Below are 27,062 nucleotides of genomic sequence, written 5' to 3' on the forward strand. Positions count from 1 at the left end.
TAAAGGGTAGTTATAGCAATTTATTGAAAAAAATACACACCTCATTATGTAGCCAGTCTAACAATCTCATGAAACTAACAAACAGAGTTATTTTGGCAATGTGCTTCTTGGACATTAAAATAATCAATTTCATGTTAAGGCCTTGATTTTTTGACATGTCTTCTAATGGAAACTTAATTTTAGTCTGTCAAAATGTATGAGCTTACAGCTGTGTATAAATAGAGGGAGGAACTCAGTCATAAAAACACTGACATAGCAACAGTAATTCAGAAATAACAGGTTATCTCTTCTTTACATGGCTCCTCTTTTGAGACACTTTCTTCAAAAGGGTTATAGCATGAAGAAAATAATGACCACGGCATATCTTAAGATCTCTCTTCAGTGTTCTGGGACTGAGAACAGGTCATCTAAAATACTTTTGACAGTGTTGTCACCCTGTAGTGAAAAGAGACAAGAGTTTGTTCCATGAATACATGACTGCAATGCATTTGCCATCTTTGTCCAGGACTGCAAATCTGAGAGCAGACAGAAGCTGTGTGACTTTGTCCTTCTCCTTTCTTTTTTTTGCTTTTTGTCTTCAAGACAGTTTATGTCCAGGAGCTTTCACAGTGCTTATGATGCAGCACTCTCTATGGGACGCAGGAGCTTCTGATCAACAGAGAAGTTGAAAAGGGCTTTTATTTTCATTCTAAGTCCTTAATATTCATCACTTGAAGGACAATGAGCTGCATAATCAAAACCAGGAAACCTGATGGGCAGTTCTCCCCATTTCTTAAAAATTTGCTTTGTTGTTTTCTTGTCTGCAAACACAACCACAAAATTTCTAATCTTTAGGCAAGGCAGGTCAAGACCTCGGTGTACCATCATATTTCCCCAAGCCTGCAAGTAGAAGGAAATTACATTTCAGATAAAATAAGATCATTAGACAGAAATAAATACAGACAAGAAGAATAATATGAAAATAAGGTGTTCCTCACTTGTCCACAGTGTTTACATATAATTTCCCCATTGGTCTGGTAATCAGCATTCTTATCTTGCAGTGTTCTATTTTCTCTTGTATGATAAAGACTTCTGAAAAACAGACAGCACCCATCAGAATCCATTAGTCATTTCATGCTACATACAGACATATACACAGTGACTACGATTACTGAAATCAGATAGGAAACCTAAAATGTCATAAACTCTCTGACTGTTAACACACTGAGGAGTTTGAGGAAATGCAAGATCATACTTCATGCTCCTAAGTAATGATGAAATACACGTGTACTCCGTGTCCCTCTTCATTGCATTTCAGAAGCTGCATCCTCCCTCACACATCTTAAAGTAGGAGAAGCAGGTTCTTGTTTTAATAGGAGACAGATCTAGCTTGGTTTTTTCAGATGCCATGGAGCTGTCATAATACCTGAAAATTAAAGGTTTTCTTTTTATTCCTTATAGTTCGACCTTACTCCTTAACAGAATCATTTGGTTCTGACTATCTAGACCTGCAGAATATGTGCACATTTTTGCATCATTTACTTCAGGGAGTACTGATTCTGATGGTTACTATTAGCCTGTGCAGAGTAGAATACATACCATACTGCATAGTAAGTGACCTAGCTAATATTACCGGAGAAGCTGCATCCTTTGTTCAAAGTTTTAAACTCAATTCACCTTGAAATCAGGAATAAGAACAAACATTTTGCTCAAGCTCCTTAACTGTAAACTCCATAGAGCCTAGGACCCAACAATATTGGAATAATCTATTTTTTTTCTCACAGGGCCTAGAGGGTTACAGGCCCTGTTAAAGCCTTGATGAAAAGAAAATCTGTTTCTGCCTGAAAGAGATAAAGTAGTTCATAAACACTTACTGGAAATCTTTTCTCACACTGACATGATGCATGTCTTCAATAACTTGTATGTCTTCTCCAGAACATACTGGCTTGTAGCAAGTTTTGCATAAGAATTTTATTAGTGAAGGATTTTTCTTGTATGTCTTGCGCTGATCTCTCTTTGCCTTCATTTGCTTTTCCACTATACTTTGCAACTGGTAACTCTGAATCTAGAAATAGATCAGTAAGAGCACTGTAACATTCTGCTGGAATGACAATAATAGTTTTCTTTCTCAGTTATTTTACTGAGTTCACTGTCAACATGACTTCTAGTCAATTTTCCTGGCTTGTGTGTTTCCCCCTTACCAATAGAAAACCAGACTTTTCTAAAGGACTAGAAAACAGATTATAAAACAAATATTGGCAAAACAATTCAAAGCCATATGCAGTAACTAGTATTAAGTTTTTTCTCCTCTAAGTAGATTTCAAGTAAAAGTATTTCATACAATATAAATCAGTTTTCTTTAAAAGGAAAGTGCAGAGTTGCAGTGAATACCTTATTTAAATACTCTTCCTGTGGCATCTTCTGGACACGCTGAATGGCCTTATACATCATTTTCTCACGAAAAATATTAACATCTTCACGTTCAACAGCCCCTGAGCCACTTGAAGCCACAAGAGCATAGGTGCTTTCATCAGCTCGAGCTCGACCACGAGCCTACAATTTGCAAGGAATACAACAATAAACAGCACAATGCTCCCTATTACATCACACAACATTTTTTCCTAGTTTTGTAATGGAAGACATGCACTATTCCATATGCACTATCCCCAAAGAGCATTTTTTTTTCCATTTAACTCAGATAAAGAATCAGTGAATAACACATACTATTGCTGCAGTATCATCTATGATAACTGTGAAAGCTGCTCAGGAGGTTTGTGATTAGCATGTTTTGCAATGCTGAAACTATATTCTGTCACCAAAATATAAACATGCTTATTAAATATTAAAATATTTAAATATAATAAGTATAAAAATAAATATTTAAATATATAAATATTTCTGTTCGCAAGCTAAATGAGAGCATGTATCCAACTGCTATTCTGATACATAATAATCTCTCTTTAGCTGATGATGGTGTGGTGTCCATACACTGGTGGTACAAACACCTCTTTTATCAACTAGTCTGATGACCATATTCTTGTATCTCTTCTACTAAGAGAGTTTACCGTTTGTGTAGAACTTTGAATGGATGACACACCATTACAGAGAGAGGCAAATTTTATATTGCATATGGACTGAGGATGGCAATTGGAAGTGAGCCTTGTTGTAAGAGCATTTTCTCTTTCAGCATTCAAGTATTTCAAAATTAATTCCAAATGTCAGGTATATGATTCACCATTTGCCCATTCCAAAAAGAAAAGCACTATTAAAATAAGCTACATATGCAGAAAACTCATACCTGCAGCATAGCAATTTCATTGGTGACGAGGCCATAGCGAATAACAATGTTACACTCTTTGATGTCCAGGCCTTCCTCAGCTACAGTAGTAGCAATTAGTAAATTTACATTTCCACGTCGAAATTTATCAATAACTTCCCTTTGTTCATTCTGTAAATTAAAATCATTATATTAACTTTCAGTATTAGTTTCTGTTACCAGTTTCTTCTAATTAACGCGTTTCAGGAATTTCAGTCCCATCATTTCTGAGCTGAGTGCCAAACATCAAGTGGCTTTAACAACTGCATTTAAGCATCATGCAAACAAGAAGTTCCTATTGAATATAATAGGTGTTCAGCACCATATTTGGAGGGAGGAGAGTGCAGAAGCCAATCCTTTTAGGGTAACTGAACTTGGAACTTCATAGCCTATGTCACAGGTACTAGAGGATTTGATAATATGTTGTTCCATTGTTTTCAAATGCTTTAAGTACTTATTCATAAGTCTGGATTTCTATCACTTCAGTAATTTCCGATTAAAATATAGACTTCCAACTCTAGTTCTAAAGCACTTAAAATTCCCCATAATAAATGGAGACCATAACTCGGGTGATCTGGGAAGCACCAAAAAGAACAATGATACACTTAAAAAAGAAAGCATCTAAAATCACAGACTTCTGAATCAACTGGGTGTTTGTCACCAGCTTGAGCAGAGGAAACGAAACTTGCTATTTGCTATATTCAGCTTCAAAATGCAGAAGCTATTGTTTGTGCAATGTGGCACACAAATGAAATTCCAAGTTTGATAGAACATAGAACTCAAGCAACTTTTGGAGAGAATTTTTTGAGAGAACTCTTTTTTTGAAACTGAGTGCAGCAGAAGGAAAAGGACTCTGCCCAGCAGCAAAACACATCATTTTTGCTTAAATGCTTTTACGGGGAGTAAAGAGCAGAACAGAAGAGAACGCGAAGTACTTTGTTTTGAAAATGTTTTAATTGCATGTATAAATCACCAGAGAGATGTGGGGTATGAAATCAACATAATGGTGCAAGACGGACACAATTGAGTGATCAATTGTGATATTTTCAGTATGAATTTTGGCAAGTTTTCTTTCAATGGTTATGCGTCAGTGTGAAGCATGCATGTAAATTGGTGTAATTTGATTAAAGCAATGATATTACAAAAAGACAGGCATAATCAACTTTGTAGTTTTATTTTTCAATCCAGCAGCTAAAATATAACATGAATTACTGTTGTCCTAATAAGTATAAACTCATTTAACGACTGCATTTTTGTTCTTTCCATTTTTGCTTCCCATGCCTTGCTACAACTTGTGTCCCTTTTGACTACACACTACTCTAGGCAATGGATGCTGGCTACTCCTATTGCCATAGAATCCAAAACAAAAAAAAGCTTGTTACTTGTGGAAATAAAATTATTCCAACATTATTATTATTCACATATCCTGCAGCTTATGAAGGTAAGTTGCTGGCAGGTATGAAACCAGAACTCTGGGCTCCGAACTTCAGTCCATTGGCCTAGTACTGTAACAAGTTGTTTTCCAAAATCATGGACAAGAGGTAATGTTGACATGCATGGTTCTGTACCTGAGTCATGGGCTTCATCTCACTGTTATGACCAGAGCCGATAAGATAATGGGCCTTAATTCCCACTTCTTCAAATTTTGGGTTGTCCTTAATCCACTGGGATAGAGCAAAGGCACTTAGACGAGTCTTTGTGAAAATAATTCCTCGAGGTTCCTCAGTCTTTGTGAACTCCTCCATTAGAGTATTTCTCAACTTTATTAGCTTCTCATTTTCATTTTCTGGCTGTCTAGTCAACTCTTTCAGCTGATTCTTTTTTGCTTTAAAAAGAACAGATGTAAATTAAAAAATGTAACCATGTAAAGTAACAGTTTGAGACAAAATAAACCCCAAAACCAACAAAACAAAGCACAACTTTCTATATAATTCTCTCAGCATAGCTAATTCACATTCAGTTTGAAGAGCTGCAGCATACCAATTATTTTTGAAGTGGGTTTATATTCATTAAAAACACAGTAATCAATCAAAATAAATTACCATTATCATACACTTTGCCTATATTTCATGGTGAGAATAAGCCAAAGGAAAAAAAACTGCCTATACACACAAGAGGTGGTACAGAGTTAAATGCACTGTAATAAAGAGCTAAATCACAGCTTGTAATATTTACAAAACTATTTTAAAATAATGGAAAAATGTCTTACAAGGAGAAACAGATTAATATGCACAACCTCGGAGCAAATAATGTTTTTATAAATTTAGATATAAATTGTCCTTGGGACATGAATTAAAGTAGGAATCCTCACTAGAAACATGCAGTACTGTAGACACCAGCATGGGCACATTGTTATTGATACTGCAGTTCCAAGACATTTCAATGTACTCAGTGAAACATCAAATGAATGACTCTCTTCAACTGGCTCTATTGACCCTACTGAGGGAGGATTCCTCATGTTTTTTAATTTTTTAAAAAACTTCTAATATTTAAAAACCTATGCCTTTATCAGATGATTGTGCAAACACAACAAGAACACTTCAAGGCAGCGACTTTGTGTGTTACTACACTCTGATGCCCTGACCCTGTGCAGACTATTCCAGCGTGCCTAATCCAAGGCAATCATACTCAATGCACCACAAACTACTACACCACCCAGACAGTGGCTTTATGACTAGTCTTATTCGTATTTTAGAATGTAATCAAACACAGAAACACATACAAAAAGTAGGTAGACATAAACTCCCACAATTTTCCCCCTTAGTTAAACCTACACTAATGGCTCAAGGGGGTTTATCACCCAAAGATGAATTCTGCTCTAAAAGCTGAAAAATTTTAGATTTTCTTCTATTATTCCTAGCACTTTCAGTGGTAAAATCCTAACAAAATGGAATTTATTTTTCACTGACAGGTTCTTTGAACTTCATTTACCTGCAGAAATAAAAGCAATCATCAACAATACTAATGAAACTAAGTTTAATTTTTAGTTAGTTTAAAATTTTGGTTCTCAGCAACAGCTCAACACTGAAATTCTAAATAAGGGGGAATAGAGAGTTATGAAGAGTCATTAAAATCATGCTGACATTGTCTAACATGTATTTTTAAGTTTTTTTACCATTTCCTGAATTCTCAATGATGACAGTCTAAATTTGTAGTTCATTGGATACATGAAGCTGGGCCACACTCTACAGTATAATCTATTTTTGTTTGCACCACCCGAGAGCCATGGGTGATGGGAGCAAACTTGTCTAGCTCTTTCTCATTGCAAAGGCAGTAAAGGGAAAAAAAAGCCAAGCAAAAAACCTTTGTGTGTCAAGGACTGAATGAATCCTAGTTCCAACGTGAATGATCTGAAAAAAAGGCAACTAAATTTGGTTTTTGGCAGTTTGATCTTTTGTTTAATTCTCTAACTAAATATTCTTTACCTGAAACTACGTAAAGCACTCTCCTTTCTTAGTATATAGACAAACAAACTTTGGCAGAAAGGGCTGGGTAAGAACTCATAATTTCATTACTTTTGTATTCCATTTGCTCAACCTTTTGCCCCCCAAGAGTGCCTACTGAAATATATATGAAATATATATATAATATAATACAGATATTATGTATCTGTTAAGAGTGTCCTCAGGGAGACTTCACTGGATAAAAGCAAAGAACAGCTTGTACTTATTGGCAGCAAAAAAACCTGCCTTTAGGCTGGAGCTGAAGAACCTCTATTACATGTTATGACATAATCCCACTATGATATTGTTTAATGCATTCAGAACTATATGAACTGGGATATTAAGGTACTGTGATAATAAACAACACAGCAATCTCTAGGATATAATAACTAATGGGCCCATGCAAACCATGTTAGTGCATAATTACGGATTTCAAGTATTAAATATTACAATGTATTTCAAACTCACCATGAAATAAACCCATTAGAAATTCATCTGTTTCATCCTGTTTTGATACTGCTGGTTCATCATCATCATCATCATCATCATCATCATCATCACTCCTTACTGTCTTCTTACTTTTCTCCTCTTTATAGAAGTTATTTAGGTGATTGTAGGCATCCACCATTCGGATGGTGTCATTTATCTGGAGAGCATCATTGTATTTCTTCAAGTGTTCTGCACAGACACGTTCCCTGCGTTTTTCTTCTTTTGCAGCTAGAAGTGAACAAAAATAGAAAAACATGTCTGTGTATAGAACGACCCAAAGAAATCCAAAGCTGGGGTATATTTGCTATGCATTTACCTCTTCTCTCTTCTCTGATCACCCACTGTTCATATGTCTGAGTTCCAAACTCAGATTTTGGATGCAACTGGCAATAATTTTGTATTTCTGTCATTATCTCAGTAATTCTCTCTTTAAATGGATCCTAGAAATAAATTGATTAGGCAAAGTAAGTAAGCATCTTCTGGCAACAAAAACATTGGCTAGTACCATACTGAGCCATTTTTTAAAAATTAAACCTTAAATTAAAAACCAAGTAAGGCTGTTAAGTATGTTTAGTCTTATGGAAATATACAGTTCAGAATATTACAAAAATTATACTGTGAAGTAACATTTTTTTTAACGGTATATGATATCATCACTTCAATACAAATATTTCAGCTTTAGAAGGTCTTTTGACCAGACACCTCAAAATATAACTGACATAAGTAAAAATTTAATTCTATTTTACTTTAGTGATATTTTTTGAAACAGAGAAAACAACAATATTCAAATTAGCACTCTGGATCATCAAAAGTCTATAGAAAAAGAGCATTAGGCAAAAGTTCTTGATACCGTACAACACACTTTTAAAGGGCAATATAACTTTAATACTGATTTGTTTGAAAAAACATACCCTTTTTTTGTCATCTGCAATCACAGTCTTCTTAGAGGGCTCCTTTACCTGATTCTTCAGCTGGGAGACATGCTCTTCAACAGTCATAATTCTACATGCATCAAGATTGGCACAGATCTGGGAGAAAACAAAATGTTATTTCTTTTAATATTGAATGAGTTATTCCACATGAAAACTGAATTAATGCAACAGAACTTCTTATTTAGATACTGAGGTTTATATAACTTGATTTTCTTCCCACAAAATCTGGATAAAAGCAGTATCAGCATAAGAAAGGCCAAGTCTTGAACAGCATTTGAGATAAGCTGCACAAGTTGCTTTTTAGCCAGAAGAGATCCTTGCATACAGGAAAAAAAATGGTAGATCAGGATGCAAATCAAGTATTTTGAAAAGGAAAATACAGCATCAGTACTTTGGAAGAGTAGATTTTGGAGAACAAAATAAATAAAGTGATGGTGAAATAGAAAAAAAAAAGAAAATAAACATTAGCGATTAATTATAAAAGTAAGAGCTATTATGAAAGTGGAAAAAAATTTGAGATAATCTTTCCTGGAACAGGAAGACATAGAATTTCTGTGCTAAGTGCACAACTGAACTGGACTTTTCTGCTTTTGACCTCTTTGAAGGAGAAAATACGTGCACATCATTAAGTAATAAGGGAAAACATAACATTATTCTGAGCAGAGGAAACAGTAAAGGAAGTCTGCCAGGTGATCTTTTTAATGTCTTCAGTGGTAGCTGTCTATTTGAGCTTGCACATTCAGATTACATTTCTTCAGATACAAACCCCAGCATCCTATCATTAGGATTTCAGAGCTGATGAAAAGGAATTTTCTGCTTTTTCCACTGCCAGCAAGTTTTTGTGTCAAAATTCCTTGCAATTCTGTCTACTTCAAAACAGCATAAAACCTTCTTGCAGGCCCACTTATTCAGTATCACATTCTGTTCTTGTGTAATTTACTAGTCACGAGTTTTCACTGCAGTACTGGGCTAAAATCTACTTTTCTATTACTAATGCAAAACCATTTAATTTCAAGTAAAATATAGTTTCTTTAAGTATAGAATTTAACAGATTACCTCTAATCAGGTGTTCACGCAACCTCAATGAGTAACTCTAACTGAAAAAACGAAACACATTTATATGCTACCTGTATCTCACAAGTGGTTTCTGGTTTAAGTATTCAACATTGTTTCTCATTTTCTTGGACTCACAAAAATGCTCAGCTTGGTCACTCTAGAAATAGAAATATAAAATATGTCGTGTCTCTAGTATTTAGGAATACTAATTAGTAAATTACAAGCCATCAATGGAACAATAAGACTTCTAATAACCATAAAACCATACCACATTGTGGATTTTTTGCCTCTGATCTTGAGAGTTTTTTTCAAGTGAGGCAATCTTTTAACGTCCCTTTTCAGTAACCCTACTTTCCTGTAAAGTAACCTTTATTTGTACATGGATTTCCATTATTTTTAGAGGGTCAATTTAATGGCTATGAGCTAAACTGCCATGTACACAAAAAAAAAAAAAAAATCAGATTGTCTATTTGGAGCCTAACACTGACTAAAAGTTTTCCTTGAACAAGACAATATCCCTTTGATGGTTTGCAAGTGTTAGGGCTATTTACTTTCAGAATATGCTCTTCAGCTTTTGAGTAGGATGTTGCACCTCCTACACCAGGTGAGGCTGTCAGTCCCAGAATTTGAGGCTGTGGGATCTGTGGTTTGTTTTCTTTTGCCAGCTTTTTGTTCTTCATCTTCTCTTTTAAGTAACGTCGCATTATATTGTTGTAGACACCTTCCTTTTGAGTGTGATGGCACTCATCGATAATGATGAGGGAAAAATCTGGAAAAAAAAAAAAGACTCCTAGAGTGAAGAATTTTATTTCAAATGCATAACTTGTGTGACTAAATCTTGTAACGGGTAAGGATGGTGTTGAAAAGAACCCATCAGTTTGTTTGAGAACTAATGTACTAGGAAATTGAAGTGCTGGAGGAAGGCATGGAGGGAAGCTGAATATATTTAATGGACTTTGGAACCTTTGCTACAGTCCTGATGTGCCAAGTAGTTTTACATTTCATGTAATGGAAAACAAGACTTTCTATTTTTGCAAAAGCAATCTGATGATATAAAGAATTTCAGAGAAATATTTGCATATCTTACCAGCGGTAAGAATATATCATAGTTGAACTCAGTACTATCTTTATATCCGTAACTGTGTCTGACAAACTACACATTGTTTGCCTTTTAGAAGATAAATAACATGTTAGAAGCCTTTCAAACATTCTTGAAAGGCTTGTTGTGGTCAAAATATGCTTCCATTTTGTAGCAACACAGAGATTTCCTCCCTACTAGTGTCCAAATAAAAGATTTATATTACTTTATGGATGTGTTATTCGAAAGAACAAACAGATTAGTGGGAGCACTGCCACTCCTCTCTCTTTTGTAGCGGAGGAAACTGATGAAGATTCAGACAGGTATTATGTGCTTTTTGGTCACAGTGTATTTACATGCAAGCAATATACAATAAGGAAAAATAAAATTTTTTTTTGTTTCAAATTTCTCAAAAAATACAGAAAAGATATCTTTAATCTATCTGCACATGCAGCTGGTGACATATGTTTCAAGGTTCTGAGCTGGAAGATTCATGAACATTTTTCTGTTTCTCTAACAACAAAACTGGTTTATAGAGCTCCCACTCCTTCTGTAGCTGGCCAGTAACTCCCTAATTTGACACGGTTTCCAACAATTTGAAGGAAGTTTGTGGACATGACTGTAAAGACGATCACTGAAATGATCAGGGTTAAACTTTTATATGTATTTTTTTATGTGGACAATTTCCATGGTCTTGTTTACACATTGATGTGTAAACATATTGATGTGCTCAAACTGTTGCACCACTACAAGTCACTTTTAAATAACTGGCAGCAGAAGCTGGAAATTAACAGAGAGCTAAATCAGTCTCAGCTGGTATTGAAGAATCTAAAGAAAGATGGAGACTAAACAAGGGAAGTTATATTTAAAGGCTACACCAAAAACTTCTGCTAGGAAAACAAGCCAGTGCTCCATGTCGCTGGGGAAAGCTGATTGCCTTCACAGCGGTTCAGGAAGCCAGTTTGGACAGGAGTGATGGAGTTTCAAATCTAAATTCTGATTTATTTCTAAGATTTCTAGATATTGCAAGATTTCAGAAGCAGTGCTGGCAGTTTCTCAGTTATTCTGCCAACATGAACTTACTCCCTTTGATTTTGACCATCATCTCCATCATGCATATTCCTATAATTACTTGTGAAGAAACTAACCTACCAGAAGACATGTGTTTCTTCTACTAAGGAAGTGATACACAGCTTCTAGAAAGTCCATACAGTGACTTCAGCCCTTGGTAAAGAGGGTAAACATTTGGAAAAATGCAATTAAGAGAGTCCCCTCCATTTCCCTGAGGCTGGAAGTCCATATTACGTGTAACACAGACCTCTGTGGAAACTGATGAAAAAAGTATGCACAGAAATCTGGAAAGAACTTGTAACTAATTAGGATGATTTATATAGGCTGTGAGTTAACCAAGTCACAGCCATAGAAATGGAGCTGGCTGTGTTCATGCTTGCTTGGCTTTGGCCCAGCTGAACTAAGTAGCACAGGTGTAATAGCACAGAAAAAGAATGAGGTACAGGGCCACCTGAGTTCTGGAAAAAATGCAGCTCCTTATGAACGAAACTTCACAAAGTGTGAAACCCATTCAACCCACTTCATTACACAATCTGGTTGGGACTCAGCCCAATTCTAAACAGGCCAGCAGTTCCAGCAGAAATGTTCAGATGCCTCCATACAGCATTCCAAAATGATTCAGATGTAGGAAAGTTTATTAACTTCGATGCAGTGGAAAGGAAGTAAGTGTAAGGAAATAGCTGGTACTCTGCCTAGGTTAATAACAAGGCATTCTGAAGGAGGGGATGCAATTCTGTGGTACCCAAGCTGCTCTGCAGGACTTAGTTTGGATCAAGCAGTACTCCAGTCAGCACTGAGCACTGACAGACACAGACCGACTCCTCAGGTTTCTCTGCTGTCTCTGTAACACCCAGACCAGAACTTCTTTTATCTCAGGGCAATTATTTTGGATATCACAGCTCTCCCCTACACCCTGCCACATCTAAAAAGGAGTTGATTGCAGGCAAACAGAGGGAGGAGTTAACATCTCCCAGAGGAAGGTCGCTGCAGCCCAGGCCCTGGAGCTGCCATCATGGGCTGTTCTATTTGTACATCGCTGGCAGATAATACCACTTCCTTTCTGATGTCCCAGAGATAACTGCCACTTTAGCATTCCGGGAAAACAATCTTGCCTTATTTATCTTTTGTTTCCTTCAACTTCCTTCATCTTTTGTAGGAAACCATTATATCTGCTGAGCTCAGAGAGACACAGTTTTAAGCAATCATATCACTGTACATTAGCAAAACTACAAAATTTTAAAGAATTTAACTTTTACAACAGATTGGCTTCTATCTTGTGTTCCATTGTATTTTTCAAACTACCATGTGTATTTGAATTTTGATAGTTTTTTCTCATCCTGTATAAGGCTTCTACATGATATAACTCAATGCTCTACCAAACTCGGAAAGTGGAACGAGTACGACTGCATTTGCACAAAGTTGTGCTTAAGCTAGATAAAATAGAAAGCATAACATTTAGTACAAATAAACTATAGAGTCTAATTTTGGCTTGCATGCCTATTAACTAAGATCTGATTTTGACTACAGCTTGCATTTATAAAACGAGTAAATCGAAAAAAACCCTACAGAATGTGGCACATTTTTACTCTGTAATTTTCCAGAATAGAGACATACTTTTATTCTCACTGGAAAAACGTCAGAATTAAAAACTTGCCTGATAAGTGGACACCTTCTTCATCTTCCTTGGATGCATTTAACAGTGAATTCTCAAGGATCTGTGCTGTACTGATGATGACATCATTTCTTCTGACAACTTCAGGAAATGAGATTTTCAGCTGAGAATCACCACTTAAACCAATAACCTGATACTGACGCTTCAGGAATGGGCTGAACTCTGTTTGTAAATGCTGTTCTACCAATGGCACCTGAACAAAAGTTTCCAAAGAATTTAAAACATATTAAACACAGGATTAAAAATACATGCCTCTGCCACAAATGTTGTTAGGTGAGCAAAAGAAAACCAAGCAGCAAACATCCCCAAACCAATTTCTCCCCTCCAACTTCTCCTGTGAAACCTTTTTGTCCCAAGAACTTTGGCTTAACTATGCCTTCGAAAGAATGAAAAAACCATGCATTCTTTGGCTCTTTAACTGAGCTTATAACATGCTTTCACATTTATTCTTGTAAGAGGATATGGATATTGTTTACAATTTCAATAAAATTCTTAAATGCATTTCTATATTTTCATATTAAAATATAAGATTAATTTATGTGTGCTAAATTTAACTGCAAAAATTACAGCAATTATCAGAAAATCTGACAAAACATTCCTTAACTACTGTGAGACTCATTAGGTGGCCTTCATTAACAAACTGAAACACAGAATGTGAAAAATATTTGTATTTTTTAAAATTCATTACAATATGAAATTGTACTTTTTCCAATAATGTGGTTATTAGCACATCTAAATTTTCACTTGCACTGGGGTACACTAAAATAATTTGTGCTTGCACCACGCTGATGGTGCAATAGAGATGACTGTCTAGATCTGTACATCTTTAAACACAGTACACCTGGAGAAGCTGAGAATTGCATTTACATTCATTTTACAATGCCTGTATTAACAATGCATGATGTCTGAAAAACATTATTCTTAAAAAAATGGACCAACTTACCTTATTAACAAGTACTATGACTTTTCCAGGCTCTGATGCTCTTCTCTTCTTATCCAAGTGATCTTTGGTAATGTAAACAGCCACTCTGGTTTTACCACTGCCTGTAGGGAGACATATTATAATATTCTCCCCATTCAGTGCTGGCTTTGCAACTTCCATCTGGTAATCTCTCAGGGTCAGATCTGGCTCAGGTGAGGCTCTCCTCTCCCCTTCATCTTCATCTAAGGGTACAAAGAAATATAAATATCAAACAGGAGGCATAGAACATATATCAGAGGAGCGAAAAAATGTCAAAGGGAGAAATATTAATTTACTACTAGAAGCATCTTGTGAATAAATAGAAACAGCATACTAGCATAGACAGTGTTGCTCTGTGCACCTGTGCAACTCTGGATCAGAACTATTTCCATCCAGTCACCAATCAGGGCAGGTGGAATAAGCCACAGTACAGCTTCACCCATCTATGTTGAAATGCCTACTATTAGGTATGAATTCAAATGATACAGTTCAGTGGCATTGGGACCAACAAAGGTTCTGTTTGCAGCTGCAGTATTTATAATCTAGCCAAGCTTCTGTGATGTTCTCCTTCATCAATACTGAAATTTATTTGGTTACAAGGGAGCTGCCTTTTTAAATACTTCCAAGAGAATGAAAAATGGAGCCACAGAAAGAAAAAAAAGATATGGAACACTTAAAAATGGTCAAGGGAGTTATAAAGTATAAAGACCAGACAGATAAGAAAATTCAATTGCCCATACAAGATGGAGCTAACTGCAGAATGTATCACACCTATTCATGGTAGATTACGTTGCTTCTTAGCCTGACTCACACAGAATGCAATTGAGTGTTCATTAAAAAGCCATAGACATTTGCCACCTAAGGCCAAAGCCTTCCATCTCTTATTGAAAATGCAATGGCAGAGTTTAGATCTACAGCTCACAGAAAAAACAAACAATGTTATAAATGTAAAAGTGAAAAAAAAAAGCTGTTGAATTATTTTGAGCAGTAAGAAAAGCATATCAAGTCCCTTGAGTTTACATGTATTTAGGGAGTCAGAACTTACATATATCTTAGTATTAGAAGGATTTATTTCAATTGAGTTTTCATGGGGTTTCTTTTTCCTACAAATAAGTTTAGATCACTCTTCAAGTCTTAACTGCCCTCAGTGAAGGAAAGGCACAAATTCGTTCTACTAGACTAAAAACGAGGCGAGAAAAACCCTGGTTTTGTTTCCTGATGATATCATTCAATGAAGAATCATGAGGATTTTATTATCTCTGATACATTACACACAAAGTAAGTATATTTTTCTAGTATTCCTGATTCCATTAAATAAAATTAAACTAACAAAAAGTAATGAAGCTTGATAAAACACTGCTGATGGAAACATCTGAATGCCATTCTTAAGTGTTTTTTGCTTGTTTTGCCTTTTAGTGAGTGCAGTGCTACCTGGACACAGGGACATTTGCACCAGAGAGTACTTGCTGTTACTTATCTGACTTCTACTTCTCTCTTTTGAGGAAGAATGTTGTTTGCTTTCTGGTTGGCTAAATTCAATAGCTCAATCATATTGAAACTAGCACTTTATCACCCATCTGTTTGGTTAGATTTCAGATCCTTAACATCCTCAATTAACAGTCCAGGCCTGAAAAATATTTAACTTAGCTCTCTCCTAGCTTCTTCAGTCCTTGTTTAGATAAAGGCTAATACAGGAATCTTTTCACAGATTAAAGAATTAAATAATTAAAGATTTTTTGTCATGCACACTATAACATTGGGGAAGTTGTCTGCCTTCATACAAGGCCCACATGAATTGCTGCTCTGGGCTAAAAGAAACATGATAATTATTCTATTGTCCTAACTACACAATTTTTTAAAATGTGAAATGAGCTTGGCACATAAAAATGCAGCTGAATCCATACGATTCTTTGCATTAAAATCCAAATCATATTAGTGTCTAATGACACCATCCAAACATCTTTGTTAATACAACAGCCTTACTGCAAAATTTCAAATTATAAAATCCATAAATAGTGCATCTGCATCTTCTTAGCATGTTTTTCTCATTATTGCTTTCACTGAGTTTACTAGACATGATGAAAAAGCATGGATGTTTTCAAAAACTTTTAAACTAGTTTTTTAAACCCACATGTAAACAGAACATACAGCAAGTAAACACTGGAAAAAAAATCTGTTCTCCATTCTTCACAAAACTGCAGTGATTTTTTTTTTCTGGATTACTGGATGCAGCAAATGCCCAATTTACTTAATGAGAGATACTTCAGGAATCTTAAAGGATCAGGCCATACATACATATGTGCTGCCAAATATCAGGAGCCTGGCTCAGCCTGGCCAACTGATACAGTGTGCCTGCCTGTCCACAGAACAGAGAAGCTCCCATGCCCAGACATTTCATGTGACATAGTGAATCAAAAAATACAGTGTGACTTATGAGTGTCCTCAGTTGATGCAGAGGTGCAAAGCATATTCTTTGGAGTTAGCAACACACAGACTGGAATCTTAGCTGTAGTGTAAATTGCTTAGCTTAGCTAGATTGCTGTAGTGTAGCAATTTAAATCTGAGCTATCCTGAATTTTCTGTGTACTTACAAAATACATGCATTTTGATATTTTAAAAGCTTGAAACTATTTTAAAAGCATCTATTGTAAACACTTTGCAGGCATATGATATATAATATTTACAGTGACTTTACTGATGTAATACTAAGTTTATTAGGCCCAGCTGTCTTGAAAGGCACTTGGATTTTTTCTAGCCCTTGTCCAAGACACAGTCCCAGCACAACTTTTATAAAGGCTAGATTCCAAAAACTACTTCTTGAACTCTGTATAGGCTGATTACCATGGTGGACAGCTCCCAATTTGTTTTGCCTGAGGTTTGAAAAAAAAAAAAAAAAGACAAAAATATATTGGGGTGTCTTTTACAACAGCAGTGTTTAGTTTGGCTCAGACTATATACATAGCAAGATAATACCTGTTTGCTAAGTATTATGTAAACACAGTCCAGTATCTAGTTTAAAACTGTATTTAGAACATGCACATGTGTTTTAATGTGAGATTCACAAAGGTTTTCAGATAGCAACTGCCATTGCTTAGGTTGCTTTTACGAATAAGGCTATTACAGTACTTGGGGTCCAAAGTGGACCTTCATTATTGCTCTGCAGGTACCCAGGAGATACTTCTGCTAACCTTTTGTTGCTTCTAAAACATTCCTATTCCCTCTCACCCTATGTGAGGGCCAGGCACAATCTAACTTCTCTCTGAGAGCAAAAGAAACACGTCTGTGTGGCAGCACTATGAGGATCTGTCCAGGTGACTGCACTGGATGACGTCTAGTCCCTTCAGCCTATGTGATTTTATCATTCTGCCTCACTGACCAGTTTGTACGATGATGATGTCTAGAGACCTGTTCAGATGACCTCAGTAAATTGACTGTTTTGGGGCTAGGACTTGGGTCCAGACCCTTAAAAATGGCATCTTTTTTCCAGCAAAATAAGAGTAAGTCTGGCATCTAAATACAGTGAACTAGAGTTTACAGTGAAAGAAAACCCTCCATTGAGTTTTGTTCTAGCCCACACACAGAGTACTTCCCCTAGAGCTTACTTTGCAGTTACTAAATAATAACAGAAGGGAAATGTACCTGAATCACTGGTTGTGCAGCTCTGTCCCAGGTTTTCATTCAAGTTACTGACACTTCCATCTCCTATGGAGACATCTGAGTCTAAATGAAAAACACATAGAAATGTACCATAATGTATTTGCTGCACAAATATTAATAGCAAATGCATATTGTTTGATCTCCCCCTAAGTTGTCAAAGTAGGTTAGATGAATGTCAGGCAGGGATGGCTGAGATCTAATTTTCTCTATTTTTGGTAAAGATAAAAATATGAACAACACAGTTCATTTTCTTACGGAAGAAAAGACGGAGTGGAAGATTAATATCCAAAGCATAGCAGAGGTAAGGCACTGTGGGTCATGATTCATTACTTGAATGCAGGGGTTCCAGACACGATCACCTGCATAATCCCCTTTAGTCTTATTTTACTGTATCTTTTCAGAAAGGTGAAAAGCCAAAAAAAAGCTGCTGGCCAACCGAACGTTCTCTTTTACTCCCTGTAAGCCACGAGAGCTACATCTGTAGTAAAAAACAAAGCCCGAACTGCGAATTTCTTTTTTTTTAAAGTTCCTTCGTGTAACATCAGAAGAGCAAACCAAGTAAATAAATACAAGCAGTGATGAGTTACTGAACAATGCGGAGCAAAAGCGGCGATCCCGACCCCGCGAGAGGCCGGGCGCGGCCGCAGCCGCTCGGCGGCTCCGCTGCGGAGATCCTCGTGCTCCGCTCGCCCTCTGCTGGGCCATCCATGCCGTACACGCGCTTATCTTCTCGGGTCGCCAGTACAACTCATAAAGCTCCATTTTCCAAAACTCAGTCCTTTTGGTATCTAAAGGGATGCCCAGTTCTTCCGGGAAAATCTGCTGCAAACAGCATCATCCTGAGCTATCAGCTTACCGACAGCGCTCTGCAACGGAGCCCACCGTCTGCTTCTGGAATCAGAGTAATAGTGTTGACCAATGTTCTGTTTAACTAGCTAGTGAACTTGTGTTTCTATCAAGTTCTTTCCAGTGAATATGCTATTATGGTCCATATCCGTATTTTTCCTAACTTACTGTCCCCAACAAATTATTCATAAAGCAAAGTAGTTTCTGTGAATGAGAATTTAGCACTGAATGGAAGTTACAGTGTCTTTCGAAAGGAAAGCCTGAAATACACAGTATAAAGTCTTGGTGAGGTGGAAATTAAACCTAGTCTGCATTCAGTGAAGTTATGTAGCTATCTTAGCTACCACTAGGAGTCAGGTATTAGTTTTTCTAACATAACTATGAAAACTGATGCAAACATCTGTCTTGCTGTCTTACAGTTGTCATAATTTATTCCATACAGACATCAGAATCTGATCCCACTACTAATCACCATCATCTGTAGAAATTGTTATGATAGACAAGGACATTAAAGCCTTTAAGCACCTAAATTAAGCCTATTCTCCTAGAAATGAATGCAATCAACAGAAAGGCACAAAAAAGAAGAAAACCTCACCAGTTCCAAGCCATGTTCAAAGACCTGTGACAAACTATTAAGTAGCATTAGTGGGAACTCCCAGCTATGAAGATGACACTGCTATCTCCTGTTTTCACTTTCTAGGAATCCACAGATGATAGGAAAGAGAGGACAAAATTAAAATTCTGTTTATCTATTCCATATGGACTCCGATCTAAAATGACCTTCTAAAGACATGAGAATATGAATCCATGAAGAGTTTTGTACACAATTATCTAAATTACAATGTTCAGCATGCATTATACAACAATCTCTCAACAGAAAACATCAGTAGTGAAGTGAAATGCAAAATACTCATCTTCCAAATTAAGGTGAATAGAATAATGTTCTCCTTTTTCAGCTGTGGCAACTTTCTTCAATTATTTTAACACAAAGTAAATTTTTAAAAACCCAAACCAGTAAGCATTTCCAACATAATGAAGATAAAAGAGTTAATATTCTAACAGCTATTTTTACCACTTTTGCTAATCTTCCCTGTTTGCACATTGTAATGCAGAATATTTCACAGGAAGATCTTCAGACACTTTGCACTGACTACTAAATAAGTATAAAAACAATGGAATGCAATGAAAGGCAAGCCTTGAAAAAGAGAGCTGTTATTATTTAAATTGTTGTTTATACAGGCAACTGCAGCAACTTAATCCATGTGTTGACCTTGCAAACTTACTTGCTTTTGTGTTATTTTGTGTGTATGAAGTTTCTTACCTGTGTTTTTGCATGTTCAGTTTTTCTCTAGTTATCTCTTAGGCTAAATGATCTATTTCTACTTTGTTTTCAAGACCTTACTGCTTTCATACCTTCTGATTGTCTCGGTTTCATCTACTTAAATAAAAGGGTTAGAGGAGGCTTCAGATACAATGCAAACTGCAGTAATTTCAAGAGACTTGAAAAAGCTTCTTTCTTCTTGAAATATGTCCTTCTCAAGACAAAGGAATGGTGGGAGTGTACTGCAAAACTGACAACACTTGACAGTATCAAATTACAAACTAGGTGGGTTCCCAGCTCATGTGGAAGTCGAATCTGGGTTCCATTTGTATTTTAATCTGCCTGGTCTAAAAATAAAGTCTTATGAAATCATGAGAAAGGATGGAAATAGGGAATGGAAAAAGACCTGAGTGCAGTTAAATCTGAGTGTACAAGTGCACCAATATCAAAGCTTATTGCACTTCAGGATAGCTGAATGTGAGCCAGTTCCTCTGCAGAGATCTCCAAGCAGCATTGCCTCCTGGCAGCCCTTGTTATCCTGCATCTACACTGCTGCTTTGGTTCATCTCAGAAGTGCATTTTTACAGTAAATCTGTCAATTCTCCCCACTTACACTGCTTTGATTCACATCACAGAGCTGATTTAGATCAGAAGAAATGAACTGTCAGCTGAAGCTGAATGAGATTTGTTCCAGCTAGTTGCAGGCACACAGCATGAGACTGAAGTCAATCTGAACCAAACTGATGGAATCCATCTACTCTGTACCCCCTCAGCCATTTCACTGCACAGATCTGCTCAACTGCCCAAACTGCTCATACCCATCATCTATTAATTTCAGTTCTGTGCTGAGACCGTAGTTTTTTTAGCAACAATTAGCTTGTGGCACTCTAGTTAATAACTAGGAGATCTAATTATCCGCAACCCTCAACCTGACAAGACGCAAGCAGAAGATCAGGCTGACAGCACTGAAAACCTACCCTTAGTGAGGCCCAATAAGAGCCTTAGCTTTGCCCAGAAAGGATTCCAGCTAACAACGAGGATAACTCAGTCTGATCCATTTTAAATTATCATTAAATATTTGGCACCTCTTCTTTATACTGCCAAATTACGTTCCAACCCAAGAAAACCAAGCTGATATTTTTGCTGTAGTTAATAATTCACTATTTGCTACAAAGTATTGTGATATCCTGTTAATATCATGCTAAACGAGAAATAGGCTACTACTGTTGCACATTGAAAGGCTGCAATTTTTCAGAGCCATTTTTAAAAAGTAATTGTTCATATTTAATATAAAGAGAACCCACCAGTATAATTCCAGGCAGGATTTACCTTAGCTGTAACTTTTTTTCAAGCTCCATCTGAACCTGGAACACATATGGCTCCTGAATCATGCAGTGTATGTTTGTATCACTGGTTCACAGCTATGTTTAGGTGGTGTTGCTGGTCATTGCTGTTGCTCTTACTCAACTCCCAAGGCATATTTTTAAGAGTGGATCTATATGAACAACAGGCCACAACAACTCCTAAACATTTTTACTAAAAATGTACTTCTGAGTATGTATGTGACGTGAGAAAGGTTGTTTGATACTCTGTAAATACCTTAAAATAAACAGAAAAATTACTTGTTGGACAGCACTAAAGGACTTTTCAAAACAGAAAATGCTTTTCAATATAGAATTTCCAGCCTTCTAGAAAGAATACAGTTGCAGTTTTAGTGGTACAAAAACATTCCTCTTGTCTTAAACTTTGTCAACACTGTACAGAGTTGTCAATGTTAACCTAATGTTGTCATTGGATAGTATAAGCCTACCATGGATGGGTCTGAAATAAAACATTAATCTAATAATATGAATATTTTTATCAACAATATTAAATATATTCGAAAATGACTCATTTATTCACACAGGTACCAGATCAAAATAGCAGTTAGTGGACAAACCTGACACCACAGAATTCTTTTCTATGGATGTTTCCAATACACTGTTCTCACTGCTGAAACTATCATCCACATTTTCTTCCTGTTTCAAATTATCTGCTCTGAGGTATCCTGGTTGGCTTGTAACTTCTGCTTCTTCGTTTGTACTCTTCTCCATCCCATTTTGTTTATTTTCTGTTCCTAGAAAATACAGAAAAATTCTAAGGCAATTCTATAAAAGATTTCATTTCTTTTAGTGTGGAGCACAGAAAACACAGAACTAACCTCTATTCATCACATACATAACAATGTAACATATGGTCTTGGTCTTGACTCAAATGTTAATAGTTTGCAATTTTGACCTTTATATAAATATTTATTAAGAATTTACTAATTTACAATTAGAAACTAAATTTAGAGAGATTAATAGATTTATTTTATGAAGCTCTCAATTTTTGTGTGTAGGTGTTTCCTAGTAACAATGTATTTTACTTTAACAAATCACAGGGGGTCAAGTTGCAGTGATAAAATGTAGCACCAATGTTCTTCCCCAGGTCTCAATGAACCTGTGGTCAGTGTTTCCTCTCTATGCTCTTATGTCAGGGGATGCTCCTGCAACCACACACTTTAGGTATCTACACATATACAGCACCATGTACATGGAAAATTACTTATCCTCTGCTAAGAGCAACACCATTTACGCTTCATGTAGCAGTCTGAACAGGTTGGTTTGGGGCCTGCATTGCCCAAGATTACAGAGAAACTGTGGGATAAATGCATTCATTCAGCAGTTCATCAAACAACTGAATTAAACTTCAGTTTTACCCTGTATGGTCTGCACTATACTGAAAATTCAGAAATTCAAAATTTGAAAAGAACTGAAAATAAAAATGTGAAAAGAATATTAATAATTTGCATATTTGTGAACTTTGTTTACCTTACTGATAGCAAAGTAGTGAAGACAAGAATTCAAGTCTCACAAAGCTGCAACACAGAATGAAAATTAGGATCACAGTAGCTCCTGAGCTATTTCCAGCATCTGAGTTTCACTCAGAATTGTTGTAAAGTATTTGAACCTTGATAGTGTGCCCCAGACAAACCATTTTTAGTTATTTTTACCAGAGCCCTCAGAGTAGGACCAGGCTGGAATTACCCTCACCGGCTTCACCTGGCCTTTCCACCTTCAGCTGCAGCACATCAGTGCCAAGAGGGTTTTTAGGCTCCAGTCTGAAGGTTTCAGGAGAGAAGTGGGACAGGTTTATATTTTTTCCCTGTCTTTTGCTGTCTTGATGTTTGGATTTCCTGGGCTAACTTGGCTGCTGATCACTGGATGGATTTTGTTGCTGTCATCATCTTGATGCTGCTTGCCTGGATCAGGAGCTCCACCTGCTAGAGCCCTCAGGAATTCATCAAGGACTGAAAGGTAAACTGTGCTAAATTGGAAAAGAATTGGGAAAGAAGAAGCTGCAATACTGAATACCAAGATAGCAAGGAGTAGATAAAAAAGACTGTACTGCACTAGATTAAAACCAATCGTATTATCAGAAAAGTGTGCGCAGAGCTCATGGACAAAATAGAGAGACCAATCAAGCAATGTGTGATCTCATGCACAGCAGTTGCAAAATGTATATGTACTGTGTTATGGATAAGTTGTAAAATGTATAAGTAGAGTAGTATGTAAAAGTACTGTGTTATATAGAAGTTGTAAAAGGTGTAAGATGTACAAGTAGTGTGATATGTGGAAGTTATAAGTTATAAAATGTACAAGTAAGTGAACTGTATAAGTTATGTATAAGTAGGTAGAATGTAGAAGTAAGCAAAGTGTATAAGTAGGGTATTATGTCAAAGTTGTGAGATGTGTGAGTGGAGTGTATTTTAAACAATAACATGCTTCTGTGTAATCATATTGATTCATTGATCAGAAGGCATGAGTTCCCACACAGAATGGTCTTCTGAGGCTCTGACTTGGTTGGTCTTGTCCTGCAGACTACAACAATCAACCATCTTTGAACTGCGCCCTCAAATATCACAACTGCTTGTCTGTGTCTGGCAGAACACCAGATGATTCCTGTCCAAAGCTGGAAGACACACCTTCACGTCCCTCTTACCTCAATCTTAATGCATTGACCCACATGCAGCAACTGAAAGTACAGAGAAAGTTCTGGTGAGCTCAGCAAGTGAGCAGGCTGAAGCTGCTAAATGGGAAATCTGTCAAAATAATTTAGTCTCAAAAATTTTATAAAACATATGGGGAGTAAAAATAAGGGATAAATTACTTGAGGGCTGCTTCCTTTTTTATATTTAAGAATACAGGAGAGCACTGGAATAACTTTACAGTACTATAAGTATTATACAGGAATGAAAAGGAGTAGCTGCTTTAGTAGTTCATTATTTTTAGTAAATTTTATAATGTTTTGAGACTTATGAATGTCTTAAAGTATGCAAAGTACTTTAAAATGCCAAAAATATTTGTAAACCAATATTTAAAGGAAACACTTGTATTGAAGAAGAAATCCAGGTAAAGTCTGTATTTTATGTTCAAATTAATCTTCAGAATATTTTTTATGAATGATTATAAAAAGCACACTGAAAACCAATGGGTTTTAAAAGGTAAGGATTCAATTAAATTGTAACTAAATGCATACTGTTGTAGTTCTCATATTGTTTAATAAGGACTTTTTAGTATTTAAAAATCTATCGATTAAGCTGTTACATAACTTGATTTTGAAATCTCTGGACAACCAAAAGCATTAGTCCCAGTATCACTGTAAAACAATATGGTGGGAGTCCTGCATTGTTTCTCAAATAACAGTACAAAAAAAAAAATAAAAAGAGATATTAAAAATCCACACATCAGTACCAGTGAAATAAGATGATTACCTCCTGTATTTCCGCTTAAATCATCTGCAAGGTCTTCATGTTGAGTTTCACGGAGAGCAACCAAAAAAGAAGAGAACCAATCTTTCTTCTGCACTATTCTGCTCAGTAGCTCCCTCGCGCCATCTCTGTTCCCACGATTGTCAGCAACTGTCTGGATCTGGTAAAAATAAAAAACCAGAAACAACCCTCACACAGACTTCAGAAATGGTTTGAGGAAGTTAGTACGAATAGTATAGCTGCAAAAGCATTTCCCTGTCATCATTAAGACATACTGAAAAATAAAGATCTAAAATTGACTTGCTACTCATCAGAAGAGACTTACCACAGCTTTGTCCAACCTCATGTTCATCCCATATTGTTTTGGGTAGGATATATAAAACCTATGAAATCTGAAATTTAATTGGAGAGACTGGTAGTACTAGACAAGAGTTACAATAGTAACCACTACATAATAATTACTAGTATTGTGGAATAATAATTGGTGTTCAGACTGGTTTAGGGAATAGGCAACCATGATTAAGGAGAAATTATGTCACACAGTTTACCAAAGCTCAGACTTATTCTGTAACATGACCTCACACATAAACTGGAACATTTCCCTTCTTAAACTCTGGCTTCATCATCTCAACTCCCACTTAAAAACACCATAGCTAAGCCTCTAGTAAGGGGCATTGCCCTCAAAGAAGCTATGGGACAGTGTCCCAAGGCTGTCACAAGCAGAACTTGGCATGTGATCACATGAGGAACAAAACAACAATCCCAAGAGCAAAGCAGCCTAAGACAGGTGTTCAGTCCTCAAGGGCACTTTCTTTCAAGGCTCGAGAATCACCAATCCTGATATGCAAGGAAAGGGGCAGGCATAGCAGTGGGAACACCTAACTGAGATTTGTGACTAAAAGGAAGTGCATGGAAAGTGGGAGACATTAGGAAAGCCTAAACTCCATTGGAGTTTAAACTGGCAGGACTGTGAAGGGTATTGAATGCTTTGATGGAAATACCAGCAGCAAAAAGGTGACTTGGGGGAACATGAGGACCCGTTCCCAGGAAACAGAGCCAGTAACTTCTGGAAAGGCCTCTGCATCTGCCTGTTGTGTTACCATGCTTGCCTCCCCACTCATTAGGGTGCGGCTAATCATTGCTGCTACCTGTCGGTCACAAGACAAAATTACGTGTGTTACAGTCATTTAACTGAGATGGAGAATAAAACTCCCTCAAAAGTGGATGCAAAGGCTCAGAGTGCACATGTGATGTAGTTCCACCCTTAGTTTACCAGTTTTCCCCCTATTGCTATGTTTTAATTTGTTCTAGCACTGTTTCAGGACATCCATTTTTTTTGAGTTTCAAGTAAGTTTCACATTGCAGGCAAGTCATCCTTAGCCAAGTGGAATAAACACTGGGAAATATTTTCATCAAGGGTCAACACTTCCTTGTTCCTATGCAACTGGTATTTCTCTCACCTCACTGTCTAGTGTGATAGTCCTTAGCGACCCTATAGCAAAAAAGAAGACAGAAAACCCTGCTTTATTTTAACTGAAGTATTCTTTAGGACTTTACAGACCATCACTACTTCCTGGCATGGTTCAAGGGCCAGAAGACAATGATCTTCTGAGCCTAAGGTCTGTGTCAAAATAGTAAGTAACAGTAAAGTCTGACATATTTCTTCCACTTAGACACTGTCTTGGTCCAACCCTCTGATACTGGCACTTTTCTTTGCCAGGCTCTTAGCTGGCATCCCACCTGCTGCCCCACTGTCAAGGGTCTTCATCGGCGTACCCGGCTTACTCGTTATCTCCTTCCCCAAGTCTGGGAACTCTCCTTTCATTTCTGCATTTACTACGCCATTTGTAGGTGTGGCTTCCTACCTGCTCCACAGCCAGTGGGGCTGGCCAGTGTCTGTGGCACTACCTACGCCCATACTCACCCGATCCATGTCCTCGTCCTGGAAGATGCCCATCTCCAGGCACTTCTCGGCCACCTGCACGGTCCGCATCCTGTCCACCAGCGTGCCGTGGAGCAGCTGCACCAGGTGCACGCAGAGGTCGTGCTCGGCCTCCTCTGCCGGCGAGGGCAGCTGGCTCAGGCTGGGGTTGGCGTAGCAGGCGGCCAGGCTGCAGCCGCCGTGCTCCAGCGCCTGCAGGAACTCGCGGATCCAGCCGCAGCCGCGGGGCCCCCGCTCCACGGCCCGCAGCAGCTCCTCCGCCCCCGCCGCCTGGCCCCGCTGCAGGGCGGCCGCACGCACCCTCTCCCTGTCCTCCGCGCTCAGCGAGGGGAGCCGGTCCAGCACGGGCTGCACCTGGATGCACTGCTTCAGCCGCGGTCTGAAGCAGGAGATCATGTACAGGAACAGCTCGTCCCGGGTGCTGTCTGCCATGGCCGCTCCCGCGGGCCGCTGGTGGCAGCTCCGCCTGGGCCCTGGCGAGCAGCGCGGCCCCGGCGCCGCTTTCGG

General features: G+C 37.4%; 1 protein-coding gene across 1 annotated transcript; it reads right to left on the minus strand.

Annotated features, from left to right (window-relative positions):
• IFIH1 (interferon induced with helicase C domain 1) lies at positions 1-27,062 on the minus strand. Its single transcript, XM_010406884.2, has 16 exons — positions 26,538-27,062; positions 24,617-24,773; positions 21,761-21,937; positions 17,637-17,717; positions 13,980-14,200; positions 13,019-13,229; positions 9,767-9,984; positions 8,139-8,255; positions 7,544-7,667; positions 7,207-7,455; positions 4,864-5,120; positions 3,278-3,427; positions 2,371-2,532; positions 1,854-2,044; positions 978-1,071; positions 1-879 (listed from the first exon to the last, which is right to left on the minus strand). Exons 1-16 carry the CDS (start codon positions 26,985-26,987, stop codon positions 697-699), a joined length of 3,042 nt encoding a protein of 1,013 aa, XP_010405186.1. The 5' UTR covers positions 26,988-27,062; the 3' UTR covers positions 1-696.

Source organism: Corvus cornix, chromosome 7 (genome assembly GCF_000738735.6).
Source record: "Corvus cornix cornix isolate S_Up_H32 chromosome 7, ASM73873v5, whole genome shotgun sequence".
In the NCBI taxonomy this organism is placed as follows: domain Eukaryota; kingdom Metazoa; phylum Chordata; class Aves; order Passeriformes; family Corvidae; genus Corvus; species Corvus cornix.